Source organism: Bubalus bubalis, chromosome 8, assembly GCF_019923935.1.
Source record: "Bubalus bubalis isolate 160015118507 breed Murrah chromosome 8, NDDB_SH_1, whole genome shotgun sequence".
Taxonomy (NCBI): Eukaryota; Metazoa; Chordata; class Mammalia; order Artiodactyla; family Bovidae; genus Bubalus; species Bubalus bubalis.
In genome coordinates this window covers 9,847,455-9,875,234 of record NC_059164.1, presented here as the reverse complement: position 1 = coordinate 9,875,234, position 27,780 = coordinate 9,847,455, and the positions used below count along the sequence as shown (strand labels likewise).

Here is a 27,780-nt window from a genome sequence, read left to right as displayed (position 1 = left end):
ATTCTTTCAAAAAAATAGTCATTTTAAGTTTTGTTTTACTTCATTATAGAAGTCTAGAAGACTTTTCTTTTTCTCCAAAATCTAATTTTCACCTGAAATATTGAGGTTTTCTCAGCAGGTAAAGTATACATTCTTACAAAGTTTCAAATTTCAGAAGTCCAGTAATGCATTTAAAGGAAGCACCCATCGAATCATGTTCTCTCTTCTTTGTGTGTGTGTGCGTGTGTCTATTATCTTGCTGTTCTGTTATTTAAAGTCAATTTTAGGCTTTTTACCTCCACAGAAATACCTTAGTGAACCCTCAGCAGTTACTAATCACTTAATAACTGTGAACCGGCCAGCCCCTTCAAGTAGATCGTTAACCACAAGAGTGCCAGACAATTTCCAAATCATATCCTCTGTCCAAAAGGAAAAGATAGGGCTTTGTGAGGCCGAAAGGAAGCGAAGGAAAACAAAACAAATGTAGCTCATGCTGAAAGTGAAAAGTACTTGGACAGATTAGTATTTTCTTTTCTGCAAGGCGTCCTGCCAATTTTTTTTTAATAAAGTTATTTTTTTGGTCTGATTTTTCAGTTTCTTGGAAAGTGTTAGTATTTACCATCCCCACCGGCCCCTCATGATTATTATTGGTCGTTTTGTGTTTTCCCCATCCGTCTACATCAGTGACTGCTGAAACCCCCCGCTCGCCTCACTCTGTCAAAAACCCCAACTCGGGGCGACCCTGGATTTGGTAACTCAGCCGACTGCTGACCACACATCCCACTCTCCCTCTCACGCCTCCTATTTTAGTCGCCCCACTCCAGTTGCAGCGAAAGCCGGAAATTTTCATTTAGCTCCCCCCTCTTTCTCGCCCCCCACTCGCAGCGGAGAGCCGGAGAGCCGGAGGCTCAGAGCACAGCCGGGGCTCGGCCGCCTCCCCTCCCTCCGGAAGGCTTTAATTTGCACACTCGCTGGCCACTGAGCGGCGAGCCCCCCACCCGGCCGCCGGGAGGGTCGCGGGCCGTCGGCCTCCAGGGCCCCCCACCCCGCCCCCGCCGCCTCCCCGGCTCGGGCCCCGAGCCCCGGCCGGAGCCCCGCGGCCTCCGTCCGCCCCCAGCGCGCCGCGCGGGCGGCGCCCTCCGCCGTCCCTCCGCCCTCCGCCGCAGTGCCCACCCCCTCGCCCGAGCGAGCGCGGCTAACTCCTTCCTCGAGCCGGTTTACCTGCTCCGCGCCGCGGCGGACACGTGCGAAGGTCGACCGGTCCCCGCAGCCCCCTCGCGAGGCCCGCCGCGGCCGGGCCCCTCAGGTGAGGCGCTGTGCGCGCTGATGGGTGGGCGGCAGGGTGCGGGGTGGGGAGGTGGTCCTTGGGGAAGACTTGGGGGCTTGGCCGGGGTCGGAGGGGAGGGTGGGTGGGGGTGACTGGGGCGGGTGGGGGGCGGTAGGTTCTCGGAATCGGCTGTGGTTAACCCCTTACGATCCAGGAGGGGTGGTTACAGGGGCCAGTTTCGGGGGAGCTACAGGAGTTTCTCCTAATCTGACTAGAGGGGAACATCCCACACGAGGGACTCCCCCCAGCGCCGAGCTCCTGTGCCTGCTCGCACACAGTCTTGCGCACAAACACCCACACAAACACTTCTTATCCAGTCTTTCAAACGGAACTTAGGCTCCACTGGGAAACTCACCGAGCAATTTACATTCAGGGTTTAAAATGCACTGCTTTTGGGGACCTCACGCGGGAGAGAATGTGTTTCGGTACCTTGTATTTATTTCCCCACGAAAGCTCCCCCTCCATCTCGCCGAGGTGTGGGTGTGAGCTCCACCTTCCCCACCGCGAGATAAATGTTAACGCAGACTTTTTGCTGGCAGCCCCCACGGGCGTGTTCTGCACTTAAGAGAGGAGTGCACGCCGGCGGCCAGTGCCCAGGCTGGGAGTCCCCCCGCAAGGATGGACGCTTGCTTTAGTTTCCTAGTTTACTTTCCTAATTTAAAATATCGTTAAAACGCACGCCCCCGGGGTGAACACCTCCGGGCCCGAGCCCCGCGCCCGTCAGTGTGCACGTGGGCGCATCTGCGTGTGTGTACACGCGGGAGTCGTGGTCCCCGGGGCGGCCTCTGGTCGCCGCGGTGGTGGCGACCCTTGCGGTGCTTGGCAGGCTTCGGGAGAGGCACATGAAGGATTTCATTGAGTGTGAAGACAGAGAGCAGAGACAGAAAGCAGAAGGAGGCGGCTGCAGCCTTTGTAGTCGCGGAGGAATGCGGAAATGTTGAAGCACTCTGTCAAACTTTTTTGAAATGGGGTCAAGTCACATTCAGCCAGCGTGGGAAAGCAACAACAACAACAAAAAAAGTGGACGGGGCGGGGGACAGGGGGGAGGCACGGCTGCTCCCGTTTCTCTCCGCCGGAGCCGACAGTCCGGGGAGCGAGGGGGGGAGAGCCGGGGCGGGCGGTGCGGGGCCTGGCGGGGGCGGCGGGCGCAGCTCCCTGCGGGGGTGGGACGTCCCCGCCGCTTCCTTCGCCGCCGGGCGGCGGGCAGGACTGGGGCGGGGAGGGGGCCCGCGGGAGGGGGCGGGCGGCGCCGCTCGCCGCGGCTCCTCCACTACCTGTGTGGCCCTCGGCCTGGCTCCGACCGCTGGTTCCTCGGCTCGGGGGGCTAGTTCCTCGCCCCCCACCCCACCCCCGCCCCCAGGACTAGCCTTCACCTTTTAAGGAGAATTTTGAATGGAGAGAATGTGAGGGGCCCGGTGCTCTCCGCGGTCCCCTCCGCCCGCAGACCGCGGGGGTCGCGCAGTCTGTATCTTTAATTCCTGGCGGAAGGCGAGAGAGCCAGAGGTTGAGGGGCAGGTAATTCCGAGGAGCTCCGGGAATTTCGGACACGCTGTCGGAGCGGTGAATGTCCGGCGGAGGCCACAGCGTTGGTGGAGCGGAGGTCCCCTGGGTCCTGAATTGCAGTTTGAATGGGAAAGAAGAGTGCGACCCCCCACCCCTTCCCCGTTTTGTTGTGTGTGTGTGTGGGGTGGGCTCCGGGGGTCACTGACTGCTATTCGGACCCGACCTTAAGCTGAAAGGGGAGTGGAGCAACCACCTCTGCTGCCTACTTAGGGAACAACCCTGGTAGTGGGGAAAGGTTCGCGAGTCCTGGCCGCCGGGGCGCAACCCCTTTTCGCTTTCCCCTGGAGGCTCAGCCTTTACTCCCCCCACCCCTTACCCTTTTTAAGGGGAGGCTGAGTTTTGCTCAGGTTGCAATCGGTTGAAAAATTAAAGGCGAGTCACGATTATGCCGCCTTGCTTCTGAAGTTGTTCTCCAAGGAGAAGACAAGCTGAAGTGCGGCGAGCACCTCTTTATCCCATTCTTAGGGTTCGGTAGGCGACTTCACCCGCGCACCCCCCCCCCCTCCCCGCCGCCACACCGCGGGGGGGAGGCATCTCTCACCCAGTCCCGAGTAGCGGGAGCTCCCGCCCTCTCGGATCTGATGGGTTTCCACCAGGGAGGTCTTCCCAAGTCAGAGGAAGGATTCCGTTTCCAACCCAGACTCTTTTACCTTAAAAAGACCATTTGTGTGTCGTTTTTAAACGTCTCCTCGTAGAAAAACTGAAAGTAGAAAGAAAGGAAGCAATTTCCGAGCAGATGTCTGACCACCCCTTCTCGCACACTCCCAGCATCGGGTTACAAAGGTCCTGGGAGCCCCCACCCACATTCTGCGGCCGCACTCGGGCGGACCCGAGGTCTCTCCACACCAGGCTGCGCAAGACCCCAGAACGCCCCCACGGCACCCATGGAGCCCCTGTCCCCTGACGTCCAGGCCCGGCAGGCAGGGAGGGTAGCAGCGCAACACAATGATACAGGGAAATATTAAGCCGTGACATTGACGTGCCCGGCGCCTCCCCTCCCCCGCGCTCCCGGCACACTCTGGGCTGCTTGGCACGCCCCCTCTCGTTCCACTGCGTCCCGCGCCCTGCGCTCATCCCAGAGGGGCCCCTGCAACCTCTCCGCGCGAAGACGGCTCCAGCTCTGCAGGGAAAGAAAAGTAACTTCGTTTTTCTCGGAGGAACCAGGAAGGATTAAGCGGCCTGGGAGAGGGCAGGAGCTCGCAGAGGGTAGCGATGGGGGCTGCGTAAAGGAGGAGGAGGGGTCCCTGTAGGAACCCCGGAGAAGGCGCCTGGGATGTCTAATTACACTTTTTTCTTGTCCTCCCGTCTCCTCTTTTAGGTGGAATGACCGTGGACTGAGACGCGCCCGGGCTGAGACTGAGACTATGTAATCGCCTCGGTGTCTGCAGAGGACTGCGCTTCGGGGAGGGAAGAGGAGGGATCGGCTCGCTCCTCGGCGACTCAGCAGGCGGAGTTTCGCAGCGGCGGCACCAGGCTTGCGCCCGCCCGCGGGGAGGTCGCTCCATCCAGCCCCGGCGGCCGCGAGAGTCCGAGCGCCCGAGCGTGGTAGTCGGCGGGGGGTGAGAGAGAAAGCGAGACCGAACTCCGGGGCGCGAGGGAGCCAGCCGGGGAGTCCGGGAGGAGGCAAGCGGCGGCCACCAGCGAGCCGAGCGCGCCCCCCGCCCGCCCCAGCGGCACCGCGCCGGGCGGCATGGAGAAGGACGGCCTGAGCCGTGCCGACCAGCAGTATGAGTGCGTGGCGGAGATCGGGGAGGGCGCCTACGGGAAGGTGTTCAAGGCCCGGGACCTGAAGAACGGAGGCCGTTTCGTGGCGCTGAAGCGCGTGCGAGTGCAGACTGGCGAGGAGGGCATGCCGCTCTCCACCATCCGCGAGGTGGCGGTGCTGAGGCACCTGGAGACCTTCGAGCACCCCAACGTGGTCAGGTGAGCGGTGGATCGGCGCCCGTGCCGTCGGGGGCCGTGCGCTGGGGGAGGGGCTGGGATCCCCGGCCCCACGAAGATGCTGCGCGTGCGGGAGGGTGGGGGGACGGCGGGGGAGGCATCGCGCCATCCGTCGACCTCACGGAATGAGAGTGAGTTTTGTCGACAGAGCCACGAGCCAGAGCTGGTGATCTTGCCAGACAGCGAGCAAAAAGACCAGTCAGAAAATATGACCTGCGCAGCCTTCCTCGCTGCTGTGCCAGTTCTAAGTGTTTTTCTCCGGTTCGTCCTGAAAGAGGTCCTGAAAGATGGGTGTCTTTTAGGGGCTAGAACAAGGCAACCTGAGACGGGCGCCCACCACCCCCCACCCCCAGCCCACCCGTGTAGTTTCCTTGGCCATTAGGGGAGTTTTTGAGAGAATCAATGAGAGGTAACAGGGTATGGTGGTAATTAGTAGGAAGAAAAGTCTTCTGCCATAGCCTAGTATAAATGAGGTTTTAAAGTGCAAAAACACTTGAGAATAATTTTGTCAATTACACCTACAGTTTCTTTATGCTAGCATTGCATAATGATAAGGATGCCTGATGAAGGACTTCAGTGCCAACGCCCAGTTTGTGTCCTTTTAAAAATGTCTTCCAAATATGTTACCTGTTTGTATTATTTTGTGTGTCTAAGAGAGCATAGCCCTTAGGCTCCTTCTCCAGTCAGTCAGTCCAGGTTATGGAATATTTAGATTCTAAACGTCCTGCCCAGGATTTTCCTGGGTGGGCTGTGCTGGCGGCTGGGGAGGCAGCAGTTTTTACCGTGTTTCTTGTGTGGGAACCAGTATTAAACCAAAGTGTGTGTGACTTTGGATAATGGTGTTTTCTTAGTGATCCTGGAATTTCCCCATTGTGTGTTTGACATTGTGTGGTGTGTCATCCTTTTCTTTTTTAAACAGAGGTGCATAGTTTTAAGCTGAAAAGGAATGCCCGGAAACTTCTACAAATTAGGGTGTGATTTTACCTTTCTCAACGTCTAAAATAATAAGTTGGAAAAAGGAGGTCTTGAGGTCTTCTTCCTGTCTCCTCATCCGTCGAGGGGCTCTTTTCAACAAATATATATCTACTACTGTATGTGTGCTGTGGATGAGATTATGTAAATAAGCATAGCTAAATATTTTTGTGAAAAGTCAAACAGTTTAACATTAGTCACCAAAGTGGAGAGACCCAAGACTGACCTTTGAAATACCAAGCCCTCTATAGACTCAGGGAGCCCATGTGTCTGCAGAGTCTTCCTGGGAGGTTTCGACTTGTCTCCTCTCATCCCAGGACGGATGACTTGTATGGTGCTTTGTTCCTGCCACAGTCAGGACTCAGGCTAGAAGGCAGCAAAGAATCGTAACTACACGAACAAGGTAGTAAATGGCTGTAAAGCTTGGATCCCAATATACCTCTGTTTCAGCCAATAGCGAAGAGAGGGACTGAAAGAATCAGTGATTTAGGAAGATGAGATTATATATAAAAGCAGTAGGTAACCTTCTGTGTATTTTTTGTTGTTGTTGAAAAAACAACAGAAACCCTTTTGGGTCGTCTTTGTGATACTGGAGAGGAAAGCGAAGGGTACATTTGTCCCCTGTAACTTAGTTATCTTCCTAGCGGAACCACCCAGTCACTTCCCAAAGGGTGAATTCCACCGCTAGAATTTAAGTCCAAAATTCTTGTTTTATTTTGTCTGTTACCTATGGATAGTGTCCATTTAAGGATGATTATCATGTATATAAATAAAATCATGTCCTTCCAATGGTCGAGGTATTCCAGAGGCACCCCTGTGTAACACCATCCTTTCCCTAAAGCACAATTTACTCTCATAACAGAGGGAAGTTGTTTTTGCCCTTGTGCCGGCAAGTCCAACTTATTCTCTTGATTTATCTTCTTGAGGTTGGTGTGTCTTTACACCTTTCTAACCAAGCCACATGTCTTGGATTCTGTACTGAGAAATTTTAGGAGATTGCATTGATAAGTCGAAATTGTACTGATATGTCGGAAGACAGAGGCATCATTTTCTAAAACTATTTCACATGTTAAGTGGTAAAGATGACATCTACCTCTTAAGAATCGTGAGGAGAAACTGAGATAGTGTATATGTGAACAGTTTGTAAATTTAAGAGCGCTTCCGATGTTCAAGTATTATTTGTGTTCAAGAAGATTGACGGTGGGGATGGGGGGGTGGGGAGGGATGGTCAGGGGGCTTGCCTTGGTAAAAGTTCCCAGCAAGGCATTAGCTCACCTGTCCTTTCCTGTAGGGATGAATCATACTCAAACCTAGATGTTACAAGCTCCGGAACCACGAAGCTACTCGGAATATAATGAGCCTATAGTTTGTCAGAAAAGACCATCAGTCATATGCCATGAAGTTCAATGACACTTGAGAAAATCATCGATGATGTCATCCTCACGAGCTGCAGATATCCATTGCATTTGTTTCCTTCCTGTTTCTTCCCTTCTGCTTCTGCCTGGGGCAATTACTGGTCCCCATGACTTGCTGAGCTTGACTAGGAATTCACATTTTAGATGATGGCGATAATTGTTCAGGCAGGGTTAGGAAATCAAGGACAGGTGACAAATTCTTTCCTTCTAAGAGAGAGTTGTCAGAATTGGGCCCCCAAACCTGTGATTTATTGTTGCCCCAGAGGATCCATTTTACAATCCTATGGCTGGTTCTTTAAAGGTTTCTTAAAAGGGCAGATAGGTGCCTGTATAAATGCCTTCAAGTCACAAGTAATTGATCATAATTATAGGCCCTTCCCACAGATAGTTAAGCCTCAAAGCTTGAAGAAGCATAATAAACACATTAGTTTTTCAAAAGTTTGAGATATTTGATGGATTTGCCTGAAAAGCTGCCTTGTTGCTGGCTCTGGGACTGCCGGCATGCGCAGGGATAATGACTTGAAATTCTTGCTTACCTGTGGCTTGATGTATCCCAGGCCCAGGCTTGATCAGCCAGTCAGTGTCTGGGATATAAATTTATTTGTATTTTACAGTTAGTAATTCCAAATCTGGGAGCCTTCGCCAGAATCAGACTTCAGTATGAACCTGTATTAGAGCTTCTGCACTCCACAAATGAATCCCGTTTTACCTTCTGAACTAAGTATGCAGAGTGGATAAAATAACATGTTTTATCAGCAATCTATCCATTCACCAAATATTTATCAAGGGCCCAGTATTTGCCAGACACTATTAGAAGCTGGGGATACATCAGTGAACAAGTTGAAAAAGTCTCTACATTTACAGAACTTAACCTTGTCATGGGATGAACAATTCTTTGATATTTTTAAAAATTCATTTCTCTTTATTTCCATTGACTTTTTGCTATATTTCACCTAACCATTTTTTTTTTTAGAGCAGCTAATATTTGTGATAATTTGGTTACTGTGAATTTGCTGATTGAATAATTAGATAACTGAAACACTAATCAGAATCAAATGCTTTGGCAGGATTAAATTTCACTTTAGGGACATACACAGAGATCTGTATAAGACAACATTGACGTACAATTGATAGATATGAACATCTGAGCTCCACTTACTCAACAAGGATTTAGGAAGGACTTACTGTTTAAAAACCAAGGGGATTTTAAATAATAATTCTCCCTGGTTTTGAAGGAATAGTATGGTCACCGTAACCTGGAGACATGAGTATCATGTCATTACAGAGATACTGGTTAGTGTTATCAGTGTTGTCTCCGGGGATGAAATTTGTTAGGGTAGCAGGAGAAGTAATTCAATTTCAAGTACTAGTTCAGTAATCTAAAACTCTCAGTATTTCAGTGAATAAACTGGTGATGTCTGAATATGTCAAATTATCACTATTAGCAAATTTAATCACTGCTTTAAGAAAACCAGAAAAATGCATATAGCTCACTGATTATTATTCAAGGAGAGTTTTCCCATTTCCTCTTTTTAATGATCTCAGTAATATCATAAAAAGAATAAAAATGTGATTTCTCTGGGAAGACCTATTAACAGAGTAGAAAGATACATGATTGGTTGCTGCATAAACATGAATCCTCAGGTGGGTTAGTTTATGGGAATCCTTCTGAATAAACTGTTATTTTGTGGGTGAATAATATATTTATTAGGACTTGTTTCAGGGAAGGCAGGAGAAGCACGAATTTAAAATGTGTTTTTATGTGAAAAGTAGGCTTTGTCTTTCATTCTCTGAATGCTCCTTGAGAAGTTTCCAAGTTATTGAACTTTAGTAAATACACATTTTCATAGTAATGTTCTCCCATTCCTTGTTGCCGCAGAAGAACTTGGTAGTGCTGAATTGTTGCCATGGATTGCACTGTATCCTTTTCACACAACTGTTATCACTATGGAACTATTAGAATTTCTCTATCAATGAGGAAGTAGCTCCTAAGAGGAAGACTTGTTTAAACTTGAGTATCTTTTAGGGTATTTTCCTATGTTTAGAACAAAGGTAAGTGGATATCTGTGAAAACAGACTCCTTATTAAAAGTAAATTACCTTTAGGGAGGAGAGAGTAGCATTGAAACATATATATTACCCCGTGTAAAACAGATAGCTAGTGGGAAGTTGCTGTATAACACAGGGAGCACAACCTGGCCGTCTGTGACGACTGAGAGGGATGAGGGTTGGGAAGAAGGCTCAAGAGGAAGGATGTATACATACACACACACACATATATATACTTAATAGCTGATTCACATTGTTGTATGGCAGAAACCAACATAACATTGTAAAGCAATTATCCTCCCAATTAAAAATCAAATTTTAAAAAAGTAAATTACCTTAAAAAAAAAAAATCATGTCTCACTATTAATGATTTCCTAAGAATGTATTTTAAGAATAAAACATCCAATACTCTGTGTGATGGGAAACTCATTAATAGTAGGATTGGAAGACACTTTGGAGGCCTTTCAGCCCTTTGGTACTATAGATAAACTAAAGTCCAGAGGTAAGCAGCTTGCCTGCCATGCCATTTGAAACTTGTTGACGTGCTCTAAAATCTCAGTAGCAATTTTAAAATAATTTCTGTCGCTTGATGGAAGAGTTAACTCCAGTGAGTACATTTCTAGTTTGGAAAAAATGAACTATATGTAGACAAAGGTGATGGTTTGCCAGGAATAAACGACATATCAACTCGGGAAATTCCTGAATTCTTGCAGTATGCCTTACTGAAGTAAATCTGTAAAAAAGTGTGGTGATTATCCATTACATTCTGCTTTTAAGGAAATTGGGTAATAACTATGATCATTTAAATAGCTATAGTTAAGTAAAAATAGGGGTAAATAATGTAGTTAAGTAAGTAATAATACTAAATTCATTTGAGACAAAGAACAGTTAAAAAAAATCTAAATGCTTATGAACTATTTCATAATGTGGCCCTGGCATCTAATTCCCAGTTAGTGAAATAAACACTATAATACTTGAAAATTAGGTAGGATAGCAACTTCCAGACACCTGAGTAAATATGTGTTGCCCATGCTTCTTGAACTAATCACACCATTTCTAGTTCTCATGAGGCTCAGATAAGCTTCTCAGTCTTCTTTTTTAAGGTTTATTTATTTGTTTTTGTCTGCGCTGGATCTTGATCGCTGCGCTCAGGCTTTCTCTAGTTTCGGAGTGGGAACTTCTCCCTGGTTGTTGTATGCAGGCTTCTCACTGCAGTGGCTTCTCTTGGGGTGCCCAGGCTCTAGGCATGTGGGTTCCCGGAGTTAACAGCTCAGGGGCTCTAGAGCACCAACTCAGGAGTTACGGCGCACAGGCTTAAGTTGCTCCGTGGCGTATGGAATCTTCCTGGACCAGGGATCGAACCTGTGTCTCTTGCATTGATAGGCGAATTCTTAACCACTGGACCCCAGAGAAGTCCTCCTCAGTCTTCTTAGGAAGGAAATTAATCATGAGCTTCCTGGTGTTCTAGAACACAGCAGAGATGAAATCTGGGCACAGGAGGAGTGGGAGTACAAGAAGGTAGTGTTTGGAAGCGGGGCCTTTTCCAGGCGCATGGAAAATAGACACAGGGGGTTGGTGACAAGCCTGCCTACATAAAGGTTACCATTTGATTGGTGATCTATAGATGCCAAGTCTACTGGGGCAGGCGGGTGAGCAGTCAGAGGGAGGAGTTTTGTTAAGAGCTGCTGGGCAGTTGTTCTGAGTGTCACCTGCGTGTTGCCATGCTTGATTTTGTTTTACCAGCTACTCATGTAACTGCTCCCCATTAAGGTGAAATAAAGGCACCTTTAAAAAATATATATATTTTATTTATCAGCATGTGAGATCCAGTTCCCTGAGAAGGGATCAAACTTGGGCCCCCTGTCTTGAGAGCTTGGAGTCTTAGCCACTGGACCACAAGAAAAGTCCTAAGAACATTTTTTTTAAATATTATTTTTAATCAGAGAATAATTGCTTTACAATGTCGTGTTAGTTTCTGCCATACAGCAGCGTGAATCAGCCGTAAGTATCCGTATATCCCCTTCCTCTTGAGCCCTCTTCCCACCCCCAGCCCACCCCTTCAGGGCGTCACAGAGCTCTCAGCTGAGCTCCCTGTGCCGTGTAGGTGCTCCCGCCAGCTGCCTGTGTTGCCCGTGGGAATGATACGTGTCAGTGCCACTCTGTCAGCGCACTGCCCCCTCGCTGTGCCCGCGAGCCCATTCTCTACGTCTGCCTCTCTGTTCCTGCCCTGCAAATAGGCTCATCAGTACCCTTTTTCTAGATTCCATATATATGCATTAATATATGATATTTGTTTTTCTCTTTCTGACTTAGTTCACTCTGTATAACAGATTCTAGGCTCATCCGCCTCAGTGCAACCAACTCAAATTCGTTCCTTTTTATGGCTGAGTAATAATCCATTGTATATATGTATCACAAAATAAAGGCAGCTTAAAGCATGTGGCAGGAATCTGTGTGGAAGCAGTAGCCTGGAAGTCCATTTGGGATGGCATCATTATTAAACAGTTAGTAGTTTAGCTGAATTTGGACAGCTACTTACTTTGTCATTCAAGTAGCCATTTTAATTACTGAGTCCTATTTAGCCTTCCTAAAGGATTTTAGTTCAGTAGAATTAGAATCACAGTACAGGAGTTTTTTTCATTGAAAAGGGTTTTAGATTTAACTTGATTCAACCCTCTTTGACCTGTGTAGGAACTGTTGTGTAAATGCATTAAAAAATTGCCTGATTTTTAATCAGTTACTTTATTCCTCAGTTACATGAGTTGTAGATACAAACTGAGGATAACTAAGGCTCAAAAACAGGTTTATATCTAGTGTTAACAGAACAGGATGACGGATGGGCATTGCGTATCAGAAAACATTCCGTTGAATGAGAAAAGTATTTTCAGTTTAATGCTTTTATGTTTGCTGACTTGAAGACAAGGGTCGGCTGTATCTTTTATATCCATAAATAACAGGGTCCATACTGTTAGTTGCCCAATATGTGTCCTGAATGAAGTAGAGTAAATTAAATTATAAGCCCCTCACATGAGAACTTTTCGTCGTTTTAGAGTTGCGTGTAACATTAGTAGGGCTTCCTTGGTGGCTCAGTGGTAAAGAATCTGCCTGCAGTGCAGGAGATGCAGCAGACACTGGTTTGATCACTGGGTTGGGAAGATCCCCTGGAGGAGGGCATGGCAACCCACTCCAGTACTCTTGCCTGGAGAATCGCATGGACAGAGGAGCTTGGAGGGCCACAGTCCATGGGGTTGCAAAGAGACGGATACCACTGAAGTGACTGATATCTCAAGCTACAATGCTGGCAGATTATTGGTTTTGACTGTATCTGTACACCAAGCTATTTAGTAAGAACATTCAAATACTTACTGATATTTAAAATTTTCCCTGTGACTGTCTATTTTTTTAATCTTTAGTCCTAGCCTCAACTTTGATGGAATTTTCTTGTATTCTTTGTGTGCGTTTGCTGCTTTCATCCTACACTAATATTGACTAGTCCATTTCCTCTCCCTGGGCTCCTCGCCGCCCCCGCTGTGTTTAATGGGAGCTGGTCTCAGGGTATGCTGTCCTCCCGTACCACCTGCCGGCACCTGTTGAAGTGCTATGTATGCATCCTTCAGAACCAAGCTCTAATGCCACTGTTTTCTTTGGGGAGGGCGCATACCGTCCTCTTTATTGTTTCTAGTATTGCTGTTGGGTTGTGCCTTACAAACAAAGGAATTCTGATAAGTTCGATTTCACACCTTTCTTATCCTAAAAGAAAAAATTGGTGCACAGTGTTCACAACTGCATATGTTGAATTATCAAAGTTATCTGTGACACGGGTGAATTTCCATTTTGAGCAAACACTGATGAAAACCAGTTTCTTCACTTAAAATTTTATACATCGGAGGGTTGGGAGAATTTTCCACCCTCCAGATTCTGTCTTCACGTGTTTCAGACCCTGTTTCTCCTCCTTTAGTCATGTGCTTCCTGACTTTTGTGTGTCCTTAATACCTTCATTTGGATAAAATTTCTGCTTCCTTTGAACCTTAACAACCTCAGCCCTCCCTTATGGTGCTTAGTATATGTCTGTCTGCCCTGTATATTATTATGCTTATTATGTAAGGTATAATACCAATCTCCCCTCCTCCCACTGTTTCTGACCCTTTTAACTTTCCACACCCCAGTGGTGAGCTCCTTGAGGCAGAAAGTGTGTATTGGGTCACGTCCATTTACATTCTACATCCAGTGGAAATAAAATGAATGAATGAACAAATGAATGAAATAATGAAAAGGGGGTGTAGGTATTAAGTAAGGGATCGTATGGGTTATTTCCATCACAGGAAAGTTAATACAAAGGAGTGTCAAATAAAGAGGGAAAATAGATCTGTATATTGGGTTATACTTATTTGGTTTCCCGGGAATAATAAATATTGAAAAGAGGAATTTTCATTTTTTTCACTCCAGCATATATAGTTTATAGTCAAGTGAGTTTTAAAATTTAAGTAATTCCCATGGTTAACAGTCTTGGGCTTAATTTACATACTATAGAGAAGACATTAACATCAGGAAATGTGCACACATTCAGTAAAAGTTGAAAATGATTTGCACATTTTTAAATATAAGAATGTAAGTTACTCTGAATACATTTTAATTGCTTGAATTCTTTTACTTTTCTTTTTACCACTAATGTGGCTTTCTGTGCTGGAAGAACTCTTCGGAGGAATGGAATTAAGTGAAATCTTTCTGTGTGCTAAGTCATTCATTCAGTTGTGTCTGACTCTTTGCAACCCTGTGGTAGCCCGCCAGGCTCCTCTGTCCATGGGATTCTCCAGGCAAAAATACTGGAGTGGTTTGCCATTTCCTCCCCCAGGGGATCCTCCCGACCCAGGGATCAAACCCTTGTCCCTTATGTCTCCTGTACTGGCAGGCAGGTTCTTTACCACTGACCGCCGGGGAATCACCTTTCCCCAATATCCTGTCCTTTAATGGGTTTATTGTCGGCAGGTCTGAGGACACAGCGCCCCCAGGAACACGTTGTCAGAACTTTTGGAAGCGTGGTGCTATCTACTTTAGTTCACTGTTCAATTTAACTCAAGGAGGAATGGAATTATTTGTTCTTTCTCTTTTTATTTCAAAATCTCAAATAGAATTATTCCTTTTTATGGCACACACTGGAATTTTCCAAGGCTCCTCTTATGGCATGACCACCTTAGGACATTTTAAATTTCGTTCTGTATACTCTGTGTTTAAGTCATTAAGATCTATCCACAGAAAAGAGGTAGTTCTCTTTCAGGGACACTAATCTCTAATGAAGTCTCTTTTTTATTTTGCTTCCTTTGTTAAGTAATCTCATAATTTCTGTGTTAGGTATTCCTAACAATTAGTGTAAAACATGTATTTTTCCTAATGTTTTCTTTTTAGAGGGTAAGGTGTGAATGTGTAAAGTTGGAAACATTAACTCTTAGCCCTATTCAGCAACAGAACAAGAAAAACAAAATATGTCTTTGCATTTTAAATGTTAGGCTATTGGCTCTGACCAATACATTTTAACACTTTTTGGTGGAAACCAGGAAGCTAGCTGAGTGGTTTCAAGTTGGGAGTTTTAGATGTCGTCTACATTCCAACCGTGTAGAATCACTTAAAGGAGCTATTAAATAGCCTTGGATAAAAACGGGATGTTTTCTTGTTGAGCCATAAGAAACCCAGAGACAAGATTTAGAGATTGGGCTGGAAAGGACTCCTGTTGCTGATCAGGACTGAAGTATATTTAAGTTATGGAAGTCCCCTTAAAGAACAGGGACAGCATCCCTCCTTTGAAATAACATACCTCTTACATATTAAGATGAAAAGAAAAGTTGAGACATCCTGCTAGTTGTTACAAATTCCTTTAAGCCCATGAGATTTAATCAGTGGTGATTTCTCTAACCAAGAGCTCATTAGGCTAGCGTGTAGGATTGATGATGCCTCTTGGGTCCTCAACTAAACCAGTTAGTTTTGCAAAGAGCAAAAGGTTGACTTAGACGGGAGAGTTGGTCTCCAGGAGAACTATACAAAAGCATGGTTGATTTGGTGGTACCCATTCCTGATGTGAGAAAAATAGGACTTTTGAGATGAGTCAAGAGTAGCATCTTTGTTTATGAAAAATGGTATAATTTTTTTTCCCCATTTTAGGTGATAAAGTTGAGAGGTGAAACCATCATTAGGCCAACAGAGAATGGTTAAGAGATATACCTTATGAACTGAAAGGACCACAGACTCATTAAAAGGAGGCAAGAACATGGCAGAAGGTGAGCTAAGTTGAGGTAGAAGTGAGAGATACTATATGGTGGAGATGTAAAATAGTGACAGAATCTGGCAATGCTTACGTAAATCTGAATTTTCTTAAGAGTTCAAGCGTTGAAACCTAGTGAAGCCTAAAGTTCTGGCACGTTTAGAAAGACCATAGCCAGTGTTTGTTGAATAAGTAAACTCAGGCTATCATGCTTTTTAATTCCATAATGATAAAATGACATAGTTGTCTGATTCCTTTTTCTTGGGTACCTTATTTTAGCCAGGGCTTCCCTGGTGGCTCAGAGGTTAAAGAGTCTGCCTCCAGTGCGGGAGACTCAGGTTCGATCCCTGGGTCGGGAAGACCCCCTGGAGAAGGAAATGCTAAACCACTGCAGTATTCTTGCCTGGAGAATCCCATGGATCGAGAAGCCTCGTGGGCTACAGTCCACAGGGTGGCAGAGAGTTGGACACGACGGAGTGACTTCACCTTCACCTTATTTTAGCCATATTGCATTGTCCATCGTGCCTAGCATGCACATGTCTTGAAGTAATGCATGAATTAATATAGAATGTATGCTTCGCATTAGAACATAAGCTCCATGAAGACATGAATTTTTGCCCCTTTTGTTCACTGCTTTTATAACCAGTGTCTAGAACAGTGTCTGGCACATAAATACTTGTTGAGTGACTTACCGAAGAGCTAAGCAGTGAGCAAAGATTACTCTTTTACAGGAGTTTTTATGACAGTAAAAGTGTAAATTAACACCAAATTTAGCAGCTGTGTTATTTTTCTATTCACTCATTAGTATTGCATTTAAAACTCTTAAGATTATATAGTCTAATAATTATATTAGTAAATTGGATTATGACAGTAATTAGGAGTTATTGAATAATTTAGTAATTAGCAAGTAGACTGGACACTAAGATATATTCCCTCTAAACTAATTTTTCCACTATATTTTCATTCAGTTATAAACATAATTTTACATAAACAGTATTAACTGATATTTTAAATGGTCATATGATTTGTGGCAGAGTTGATTTAGATATTTTGGTGGGAATTTTAGGATATAGTTTCCCATTCTCTCGGTCTTGAAATTTTATAGAGAGGATTGACAATCAGTTTCCTGAAGAGTCTGGCGTGAGCTGTAAAGTCGTGGTGTAAGCCCCTACAGCTGTGCTTATCGAGGGCCCGTCTCACCGTGAACCTTGGCCCAGTACTGCTGTTTGGCGTTGCTGCTGCTCCAAACACCTTTCTTCTCTGCTTAGATCAGTTGACTGTGATCACCCAAGGGATCTGACCTTACTTGGTTGTGGCTAATAGTAATGATGAAAAGAAAAAGGAGAAAAAAGCGGAAGAGGAAGGAGAAGGGGAGGAATGGAATGGTGTGGAATAGACTAGAATAGAGTGAAAGCGTGCGGTGGTCCCAGCCTGCTGTCAGATACATTGCAAGGACTTGTAACTGAAGTAGGATACCAAGGGGGTTATTTGTAGTTTTTAACTTAAAGTAATTATGTTTTCTCTTAAAGACGCTGTTCTGATTAATATGGCTGTGTAGTTGGTTACCCCAGAATTTAGGGGCTGGAGACAACCTTTTTCTTAGGCTCAAGGATTGGGTGGCTGGGAAACAGCACAGTGAGAGTAGGATCTCTGCCCTGTGATGACACAGCTGCTGGGGATTTGATTAATTTTGAGAGGATGTCTTCATTCACAAGTCTGGTGTTCACTCAGGCTGGTTGACATACTCTAAGACCTGGGCAGGGGGCCTGTGGACCAAAGCACGTACGCCTTGCTGCTCCATGTGTCCTGAGCTTCCTCTCAGCATCAAGGCTGCAGAGTAACTGGACTCCTGTGGCCCTGAATGGCTCCACAAGCCAGTCAGTGTCCTTAGGAACAGGTGGGGTTACTTCTGCCACATTCTGTTGGTTACAAGTGAGTTCAAAGCCCCACAGAGTCAGGGGAGGGCACATCTACCATCTCTTACTGCTGCTGCTGCTGCTGCTAAGTCGCTTCAGTCGTGTCCGACTCTGTGCGACCCCATAGACGGCAGCCCACCATCTCTTACTAGAAAGTATTAAAGAATTTGTGCCTCCCCCCTTGATAATCATGACATAAAAAAGCAAGGCTCCTGTCCCAGCTACCCCTGTGCCCAGTACCCAGATACAACTTCTTTTAATTCTGTGTTTGGTGCTTCTGGTTGTTCCTCTGTGAATCTAGATAATATGCTATGCTCTATTTCTTAATATCTAAAACTTCAGGTAATAACTATTGACTTCCTATTCTGAAAGATGAAGATTTAGCTCATCAGTACTACTCCTTGTTAATCTCCTTCCTCTTTGGTTTGATAGGGACATTTTTATTTTTTATGATGATTTAAAATAGTATCTTTAAACATAATTTTTTTTGTTCTTTCTCTTTTGGCAGTGTCTCTTGAGTCTACATTTAGTAAGAGAGGAATTCTTTATTTCCCTAACTTTTCCTCACAACTTCCATCAGCTACTTTGCTAAAGTTGTTAAATATTTGCATTCTGTTTTGCAACCTCAGGTATAGGTCCAATGTTAAAACCCTGTGAGGCTGAGAGAGTCCTTCTTTCTTAAATACAGACATCTGGATTCTCTTTTCTTATTCTGCATCACTTTAAAAAAATTACACCTATTTTAGTGTACTGCTTTTTCAGACCATGACTTTGTTTTTCCTGGAGTTTATGATTGCCTTTTTATTTTTCTTACACTATTTGCCTTTATCACAGCCAGAATGTTTTCTTTTCAATCACTTCATCATATCATCTATTTCTATTGAATTGCCCGATTTCCTGAAGTTCTCTGAAGTTTTGGTTTACTGAGAATTGGTTATTTACTTGGATTGATGAACCGTTGTCTTCTTGGGACTTTTTCACTGCTCCTCTGACTTGGAGCTACTCATTCCTGCATCCTGACTCTTCCTCTTCAGTAGTTCATACCCTTCTTTTGCTAGTGTAGGTTTGTGAGAAACTCCCTAAGAAACTGTGTATGAGAGATACACTTTTCTGAATCCTCACCTGTTTGAACACATCTTTATTGCCTCTCACAATTGATTATGACTTGATTGTAGAAATCTAGGATGAACAATTTTTGCCACAAAACATTGCTTTCTCTGTATTCAGTGTTGCTAATAAAAATCATCTACTGATATGATTTTCTAATTAGTTTTTAGTGACTTTTTTTTTTTTTTTTCTGCTCTGAAAGCTGCTAGGATGTGTTCTTCAGAAATATGTGACTGGGTGTGGTGCTTTTTTAAGTCGAATTTGCTGGGCATTCCTTGAAATCTTTCTGTGCATATTTATTTTGTTTTTAAACGTTACTTTTTCCTATTTGTTCTGTTCTTTCTTCATGAATCCCTCTTGTTCGTCAGATATTCAGTCTTTCGATTGGGACTTCTAAGTCTCTTAAGGTTCAGTTTTACAGATTGGCCTTTATGTTTCTTACCATCTTTTCCTCTATTTTCTAATTATTTTCTTTCCTTTGGGCTTGTTTTGCTTTATTCTAAAGAAATCTGCGCTATTTTCCAAACATCTATTGAATTTACTCTTTTCACAGTTATATTTTTAACCTCAAACCATCTTTTTTGTTGTTGTTCTTTGCTTGTTTTTTTTTTTTAAATGAACATTCTATTCTGGTTTTATAGTTGTACTGTGTCTGTAAATTGCTCTAAATTTTGAAAAAGTTCTCCATATTATCTGTTTTAGTCAGTATTTTGTTCCTAACTTTTTTGTTTTCCCTGTTGCTGGATTCCTTAAATGCTGAGGAGTATTTGGATGGGCTTCCCTGGTGGTTCAGACGGTAAAGAATTCACCTGCATTGCAGGAGTCCTGGGTTTAGTCTCTGGGTCGGGAAGATCCCCTGTAGGAGGGAATGGCAGCCCACCCCAGTATTCTTGCCTGGAGAATCCCGTGGACAGAGGAGCCTGGCGGGCCACAGTCTATGGGGTCGCACAGAGTTGGACACGACTGAGCGACTGTCACTTCACTTCAGTATTTGGATATTATTTTGCTTTTTTAAAAAAAATCAAGTTTATTGAGATATAATTTACAAACAGTAAAAGACATCCATTTTGAGTGTGTTTTTTAATAAAGTCTGACAAGTTTATACTCTCAGATAAACTACCATCACAGTCAAGATCTAAGACATTTCCATTACTCCAGAGTTCCCTTAGGCCCCTTTGCATTCAGTCTCCTTCCTCTACCTTAACCCCTGGCAACCCTAATCTTCTTTTTGTCATTATAGATTCTATTTGTCCTTTCTAGAGTTTCATACATGGTATCAAACACTATTGTGTTTTTTGATGTCTGACTTGCACAGGTGTTTTTGAGGTTCATTTATGTTGACTGTATTAGTAGTACGTTCTTTCTCATATGACTTTGCCATAATTTGCGTTATTTATTCATTCACCTGTTGATGGTTAATTGTGTTGCTTCCAGTTTGCAGTTATGAATCATGCTGCTATGAACATTCGTGTATAGGTCTTTGTGTGGATATGACACATGCTTTCATTTCATTTGGGTAAATATCTAGAGCGCCTCCCTCGTAGCTCAGTCGGTAAAGAATTTGCTGCAATGCAGGAGGCCCGGGTTTGATTCCTGGGTCTGGATAAATCCCCTGGAGAAGGAAATGGCAACCCACTCCAGTATTCTTGCCTGGAGAATCCCATGAACAGAGGAGCCTGGCAGGCCACAGTTCAGGAGGCTGCAAGAGTTGGACACAACTTAGTGCCTAAAACCGAGTATCTAGAAGTGGTCTGCTGACTTGTATGGCAAATGTATTAATATGTTTAATTTTCAAAGAAACTACCAAACCTTTCCAAACTGGTTGTACCATTTTGTATTTCCACCAGCAGTGTGTAAAGGTTCCACTTGATTTGCTTTCTACTCAACATTTGGTATTGTCAATCCTTTTACTGTTAACCATTCTATGTTAAGTGCGAACTGATACCAGATTGTGGTTTTAATTTGCATTTACCTGATGACTAATATTATTGACCATCTTTCATTTGCTTATTGGTCATTCTCTTAGCTTCTTTTGGGAACTATCTATTCAAATATTTTGACCACTAAAAAACTGGATGATCCAATTGTATTGTGAGAGTTTTTATGTATTGTGGAACACTTTTGTCAGGTGTGTGTGTTGCAAATATTTTCTCCAGGTCTTTGGCTTGCCTTTTCATTTTCTTAATGGTGTCTGTCAAAGAGGACATTTTGATTTTTCCAAAGTTTATAATTTTTTTCTTTGATGGATTTTGTTTTTTTTAGTATCCTATCTTTGCTTACCCCAAAGGCACATAGATTTTTTCATGTTTTCTTCTAGAATTTTATAGTTATTGCTTTTATGTCAAGTCTGTGGTACATTCAGGTTAAACCTGTGTGTGGCTTGAGGGAAGAGTCTGGTTTAATTTTTTTCTTGTATGGATATCCATCTGTTCTAGCGCCATTTGTTTAAAAAGACCACGCCTTCTTCATTTTGAATTACCTTGGCACTTTGATCACAAATGAGTTGACCATACAAATTTAGGTCCATTTGTGGACTCTCTGCTCTGTTCCATTGATTTATATATTTATACTTTCGCCAGTGCCATGATGTTTTGATTACTGGCAACCCACTCCAGTGTTCTTGCCTGGAGAATCTCAGGGACAGGGGAGCCTGGTGGGCTGCCGTCTATGGGGTCGCACAGAGTTGGACACGACTGAAGTGACTTAGAAGCAGTCTTATAATAAGTCCTGAAATCAGGTAGTGTAAGTTTTCCAACTATTTTCTTCTTCTTTTTGAAAGTTGCTTTTGCAATTTTGTCTGCTGAAATTTTGCTAAGAATTTTTGCAACTATGTTCATGAAGGATATTGTTATCTAATTTTCTTTTTTAAATAATGTCTCAGGTGTTGGTTAGGAGGTAATCCTGTTATCATATAGTGAGTTTTATAAGTGTTTCTAGCTCCTCTGAAAGATTTCATGTAACATTAGTATTATTTTCTTACATAGTTAACAGAATTTACCAATGAAGTCATCCGAGCCAAGGATTTTCCTCAGGGGACGGTTTTTAACTTCAGATTTTATTTCTGTAGTGGACATGGAGCCATATAGGTTGAATCACTTTGCAACTTGTTTTTCAAGGAATTGTATGTTTCATCTAGCCTTTGGGGTTTACTGGCATGGATTCTTTTATTTTCTTATCATTTTAATGCCTGGAATCTGTAGTGATGTCTTCCCCTTTCATTTCTGATGTTAGTAATTTGTATGTTCTCCCTGTTTTTCTTGATAATACAGGTAGATTTTTGTTAACCCTATTGATGATAAACCAGTTTTTGGCTTAATTAATTTTCTTTATAATTTGTCTATTGTCTATTCCACCAATAATTACTTTTAGTTTTAATTCCTTTTCCTACTTACTTTGAGTTTAATTTGTTCTTATTTTTTAGCTTCTTGAAATAGTAGCCTTGTTCATTGTTTTTAGAATTTTCTTCTCTTCTAATATAAGCATTTATGTTGTTTTATTTGCTTCCCACAAATATTGACATAGTGTGATTCCATTTTCGTGTGATACAAAATATTTTAGCCCTGTTTTGGTGATGAATTTTTGACTTGTGGGTTATTTAGATTTGTGTTTTTAAGTTTCCAGATATATACAGAATTTTTCAAATGCCTTTCTAATTAAATTCTGTTGTGATCAGAGAACAATGCTATATGATTTTATCCTTTTCAAATTGATTAAGACGTGTTAATAAATGTAGATAAAGTGTATCTTGGTACTTGTTCTATTTGACTCTTTAAAAAATATTTCCCATTTTCCTCTCATGTGTTCATGTTTTCCTTTAAATCTTTAAGAACTTTTATAATAGTTGCTCTTTGTCTGCTATTCCATAATCTGTGTTATTTCTGGGTCTATTCCTATTGACTGATTTTTCTCCTATATGTATGCATGTCTGATACTTTTGTATTGAATGCCAAACATTGTGAATATTTCATTGTTGACTGCTTGATTTTGTTCCATTCTTTTAAAGAATGCTGAACTTTTGTTCTGAGGGTCAGTAAGTTACTTGCAGTTGAGTTTGATCCTTCCAAGGCTTACTTTTAGTTTTTGGAAAATGTAGTCCATGGGGTTGCAAAGAGCTGGACACAATTTAGGACTGAACAACAACAACAAAAGGAGGAGGGGAGATGCTGCTTTAGACTTTACTTGAGGGCTAGGTCAGGCCCACCACCAAGACCGCGTTACCCTCTTGTGGTCTTCACTCTTCTGGTTAGTGGGAACTAGAAAGATTTCTTGCTTTGTGTGAGCTCTAGGAATCTTTCAGTTTACAGCTTCCTGGTAATTGTTCTTCCTCAGAAGCAGTTTTTCGCTTGGCCTCAGGCGCAGATTTAGGCAAGAACTCAGGAGATCCCGTGTAGATTTCGGAAGCTCTTTTTCTGGGTAGTTTTTTCTTCAGTTCTCTGTCTCACGGATTTTAGTCACTTTAGCTGCCTTGTCTTCTCAGCTCTGATTTCAACCTGCTCAACCCAGACAATGGACCTCATGGGATGTTTCTCTTGCCTGTGCCCATGGTTTGGAAACTGCCTCCAGGCGTAAAGGCAGGGTGGTCCAGGGCCCCTGATTTGTTTCCCTTGTCTCCGGGATCACAGTCCTGTGCTTCCTGTACTCCAGTATCTGAAAATGGTGGTTTCATATGTTTGTTCAGTTTCTAGTTGTTTGTGTCAGGTGGATAAGTCAGCCTTCTTGCTTTCTTATAGCCCTAAATACCCATTAGTTTTTGTAAAAAAAAAGAAAAAAAAAAAACTGGATAGCTAGTATGGCTGTTTATTGTTGCATTCCCTAATTTGGAGGACAGTGTAATTAATCATCTGGAAAGGAGTGATAAATGTAGAAAGAACATCATCTTTTTCTTCCATTACCTGTCTCATCTGGCTATCTAAATCCATCATCATTCTAGATTTTCCTGCCGTATTCCTCCCTGAAGCCAACAGGCAGTATAAAGCCCATATCATGCAATAACTAGTTTGATATCATATTGATTTTAACCAGCTGGTTTTTCTTATGAGAAACAAACTGAGAAAAATAAAACTCAAGACGAATTAATTTCTTTGCAGGAATTTCCCATGTCTTGATGATTTAAAAGAATCTATTTTGCATTTAAATGAATCATTATGAGCTTGACTGAAGCTTGTTGGATACTCCAGATTACTCACTGTAGTGTGTTTTTTGATGGAGGCAGGAAGTGAAAAAGCAAGGTCTATGAGATTTTTGTGTCTGTGAAGTCGTTTAATGTTTCTCATTGAGGCTTTGGTCACTAGGGTAAATGACTCAAGGTATCTATTGCTGCTTAGCAGTTCTTAAGGGGGAATTTCCCCCACCGTGTTTCTCCCCTCCCCAAAATAACTAATTATACTCTGGAAGTTTCAGTAAGTTGTTCGCAGTTTGTGAAGTCAGCATATTTCTGGAAGCTCTCTGTGAGTGTCATTCTTCGCTGCACTCACGCTTTTGTTTCTCCACCCTTGCCGCCAGCCCTGTACTATAAGGACACAATTCTATCGCTATTTTTTTTCCCCCTCTCTCATTTGATGTGGTAGTTTGCATACAGCTGCAGAGTAGACAGTTACCTTTGAAAGGAACATTTGGCCGCTCTAATTTGATTAAAGAAAACCACCTCAATCATTTCTAGACTGAGAACGTTTTCATTTTAACTTGGCAGTCGGAGTTGGGAATGTACTCAGTGCACTTAGATATGTGGGGAGCCTAGTCAGGGAACAAAACCGACTGCTCAAATGAAGAAAGCTCTGGTGCAGTTTTTTTTCTCTCTCTCTTCTTAAGGCAAGCAGTGTTATATAGGATTGCTTCTCTTCTCTCCCAAATTTTCTACAGCCATGGTTTTCACCTCCATCTCCTCTTCACGGTTATTTACTTAAGAATTCCAGTAAACTAATTCTGGCAGGGATAAATTACTACCCTAACACAACCCAAAGGACTTTTAAATCCTTAAAAATTACCTCGTTTTTATATGGAAATAAAACCCCAAATCATAAATGACTGTGAATGGCATGTGCTTTCTTGGCCACTATAGAGAATGGCCAAAGAAGTGTTTAGACCATGGATACAACTGAGAGTCTAAACAACAGCAAAAATGCAGACCAAGGTTTGGAATTTAGCTGTGGCTTTCATGGAAGAAAATTACTCCCCGTCAGAAGCCTGCAGCTCCAGCCCTAGGCAGTTATCTCACACGTGCGTCCTTTGATTCTGAGATAGAAGATCTGATCACCTTGCTAGTGTGACAGTTGAAAATATATTCTGCAGATTGTGGGTTGGCATCAACTTCATAGATGTTATTGAAAATGCTCGAGCAGCCGCTTAATGTCTATCAGGTAAATCATGAACAAATTCATGAACCACAGTTCAGTAATGTATGGTCTTTGGGGGAAAGATACTATGTGAGCATCTTAAATTTAAAAGTTAGAGTCTGAAATTTTAAATATAAGTTTCAGAGTACACATGGGCCCTTGGAGACACAATTACATTCAGTTCAGTCGCTCAGTCGTGTCCGACTCTTTGCGACCCCATGAACTGCAGCACGCCAGGCCTCCCTGTCCATTACCAACTCCCGGAGTTCACTCAGACTCACGTCCATAGAGTCGGTGATGCCATCCAGCCATCTCATCCTCTGTCGTCCCCTTCTCCTCCTGCCCCCAATTCCTCCCAGCATCAGGGTCTTTTCCAATGAGTCAACTCTTCGCATGAGGTGGCCAAAGTACTGGAGTTTCAGCTTTAGCATCGTTCCTTCCAAAGAAATCCCAGGGCCGATCTCCTTCAGAATGGACTGGTTGGATCTCCTTGCAGTCCAAGGGACTCTCAAGAGTCTTCTCCAACACCACAGTTCAAAAGCATCATTAAACAGTTCATGTCTTGAATCTACTATTAATATCTGATAGGGTATCTGCGGGTTTGATCCCTGGGTCGGGAAAGATCCCCTGGAGAAGGAAGTGGCAAACTCACTCCAGTATTCTTGCCTGGAGAATCCCATGGACTGAGAAGCCTGCTGGGATACAGCGTATAGGGTCATAAGAGTCAGACCCAACTAAGCAACTAAACCACCACCACAGTGATATTTGCCTGGGGCTTGCTGTCAGCATGAAAACTAGGCAGACCTGAGAGATTCCTGCAAGACTTAATCATTCTGAGAGAAAGAGAGATGCACATAATAGTAGAATTTGAAGAGGACTTGAGTTTGAAGAGTTCAATCTCTTATTTCCTGAACAAAATCACTCTCCTTAAAAAAAAACAGAACACTCCAAATGGTTGAGTGGATGTATTAATACTAAAGACTGTCCAATAGATGTCTCACAAAGGGGCATGACTGAGTGAGTGAACAACAGCAGATAAATGTTTGCTGTTTGACAGAGCTGTGTTGTCATCGTGCGTTCTTCTCAGTCTTCTGCCATTTTCAAGTGCTGGAGTCATTTCTGCCTTTAATCTCAAGACTTGTAGTCACCCGAGTCTTGTTCTTCCTTTGAGAGTCAAGGGCCAAGAAGCAGTGCAGTCTTCCAGTTCTGTTTTTACACGCAGTAGGGAGAGTGTGACTCTCCCTTTAGGCACGTCCGCATCATCAAAGCATATGAAGGTGGTGAAGGGACTGCAGAGATGACCGCCCAGAGGCCACTGCTGAGCCGGGCTTTGGGGGCGCACGGATTTTGGTGGAAACAGCTTTGTAAATGCAATTGAACCCCACCCTGGCTAGCTCACAAAGCTTATTTGTTCCAATATAGCCTAGCTGCTTCTATCCATGCAATTTTTCAGGCAGGAATACTGGAGTGGGTTGCCATTTCCTCCTCTAGGGGTTCTTCCTGACCCAAGGATCAAAGTCCAGTCTCCTCTGTCTCCTGCATTGCAGGCAGATTCTTTACCCACTGAGCCATCGGGGAAGCCCGAATAATATACTACAGTACAATCAAATATTGCAAAAAGTAATGCTTGCTTTTCTTGTTTTGTTCATATTCTACAAGTATAACATTCAGTAGCATTTGAGAAATAAAATACTGATGATTGAGGAAAAGTTGGTTTAATATGAATAAGGTATTTGGAGACTTAACGGAGATTCTGGAGGAAACTGCTTAATACTGATTCTTTAATATCAACTTCAGACTTTCTCTCTCCTCAATAGAGTATTGTTATAATATTTCTCATATATAATTGCCTTTTTAAAAGTATACTTCTGCATTGCCCAGTACTACCTACAGGACATTGCCCAGGAACTACTGTTGGAGGTCTCAGGTTTATTTTCTGTGGCTTCTAAGTTTGGGGTGCCAGCTGTTGAAATGCAATGAAATTACTGAATGTTTCTGATAAACGTATAGAAACTAGCCTGAGGCCAAGGTCTTATTTTGTTTTGGTTTGTTTTTAAACAGGTAAAGAATGTGTCGTTCCTTTTTGTGTGGCAGTTGTCTACTTCTTAAGTGCTGTTAGTAGATTCATTCTTACAGTAACAGAGGGTGGGGGAGGATTGTTAGTCCCATTGCGAGGGTAAAGAAACCGACTCCTAACTTCTGCAGGATCTGTTCAAGGTCACCTTGACTCCAGGTGTTATTTCCCCTTAGGGTTTTTGTGTAGTACTACAAAGTGTTTTAGTTGCTCAGTCGTGTCCTACTCTTCCCGACACCATGGACTGTAGCCCACCAGGCCCCTCTGTCCATGGGATTCTCCAGGCAAGAGTATTGGAGTGGGTCGCCATGCCCTCCTCCAGGGGATCTTCCTGACCCAGGGATCGAACCTGCATCTCTTGCATCTCCTGTGTTGGCAGGCGGATTCTTTGCCACTGAGCCCCAAGTATTTTGGTCATGCAAAAATCATTTGGCCATAGGACTCTTTTTGGCTCAAGGCCTCTTTGGGAAATGAAGCAGACATATACTGCATGCTGACAGAGGCTGGACTTTATTTTGGGGAGAAAATTATCTTCTTATAACCAGAAACTAGAGGTATAATTGCTTAATTATGACAGGTATTAAATGCTGTATATATAACATATCCATGTTTTTAGATTAAAAACTTTTTTTTTCAACTGGTTGTTTTAATAACGTATGTGGAGGCAAGTGGCCATGGAATTGGGACTGTTCAATAGTGTTGTTTGTTAGGGTTCATGCTGTTCCACTTGATGGCAGTCAGTTTTCCATCCCCGAGGCCGATGAGCAAAGGGAGGAAGAGCTAGAGGTCAAAGGAAGTCGGCTCACCTCTGAATCTGGCACCAGAAGTGCTGACGAGGTGTCACTCAGGCTCA

General features: G+C 43.6%; 1 protein-coding gene across 4 annotated transcripts in view; it reads left to right on the top strand.

Moving 5' to 3' along the window:
- Positions 1–1,134: 1,134 nt before the first annotated feature.
- Positions 1,135–27,780, top strand: part of CDK6 (cyclin dependent kinase 6) — a 253,952-nt gene continuing 227,306 nt past the window's right edge. The window contains exons 1-2 of one of the 4 annotated variants that reach the window (XM_025290849.2): positions 1,135–1,285; positions 4,188–4,792. In XM_025290849.2, coding sequence (XP_025146634.1) covers positions 4,560–4,792 — 233 coding nt within the window. In that variant the 5' untranslated portion in view covers positions 1,135–1,285; positions 4,188–4,559. Of the gene's footprint in view, positions 1,286–3,400; positions 4,076–4,187; positions 4,793–27,780 lie in introns of those variants that run through there. The other 3 variants (XM_025290850.2, XM_006078335.3, XM_006078334.3) reach the window with 3 other exon arrangements.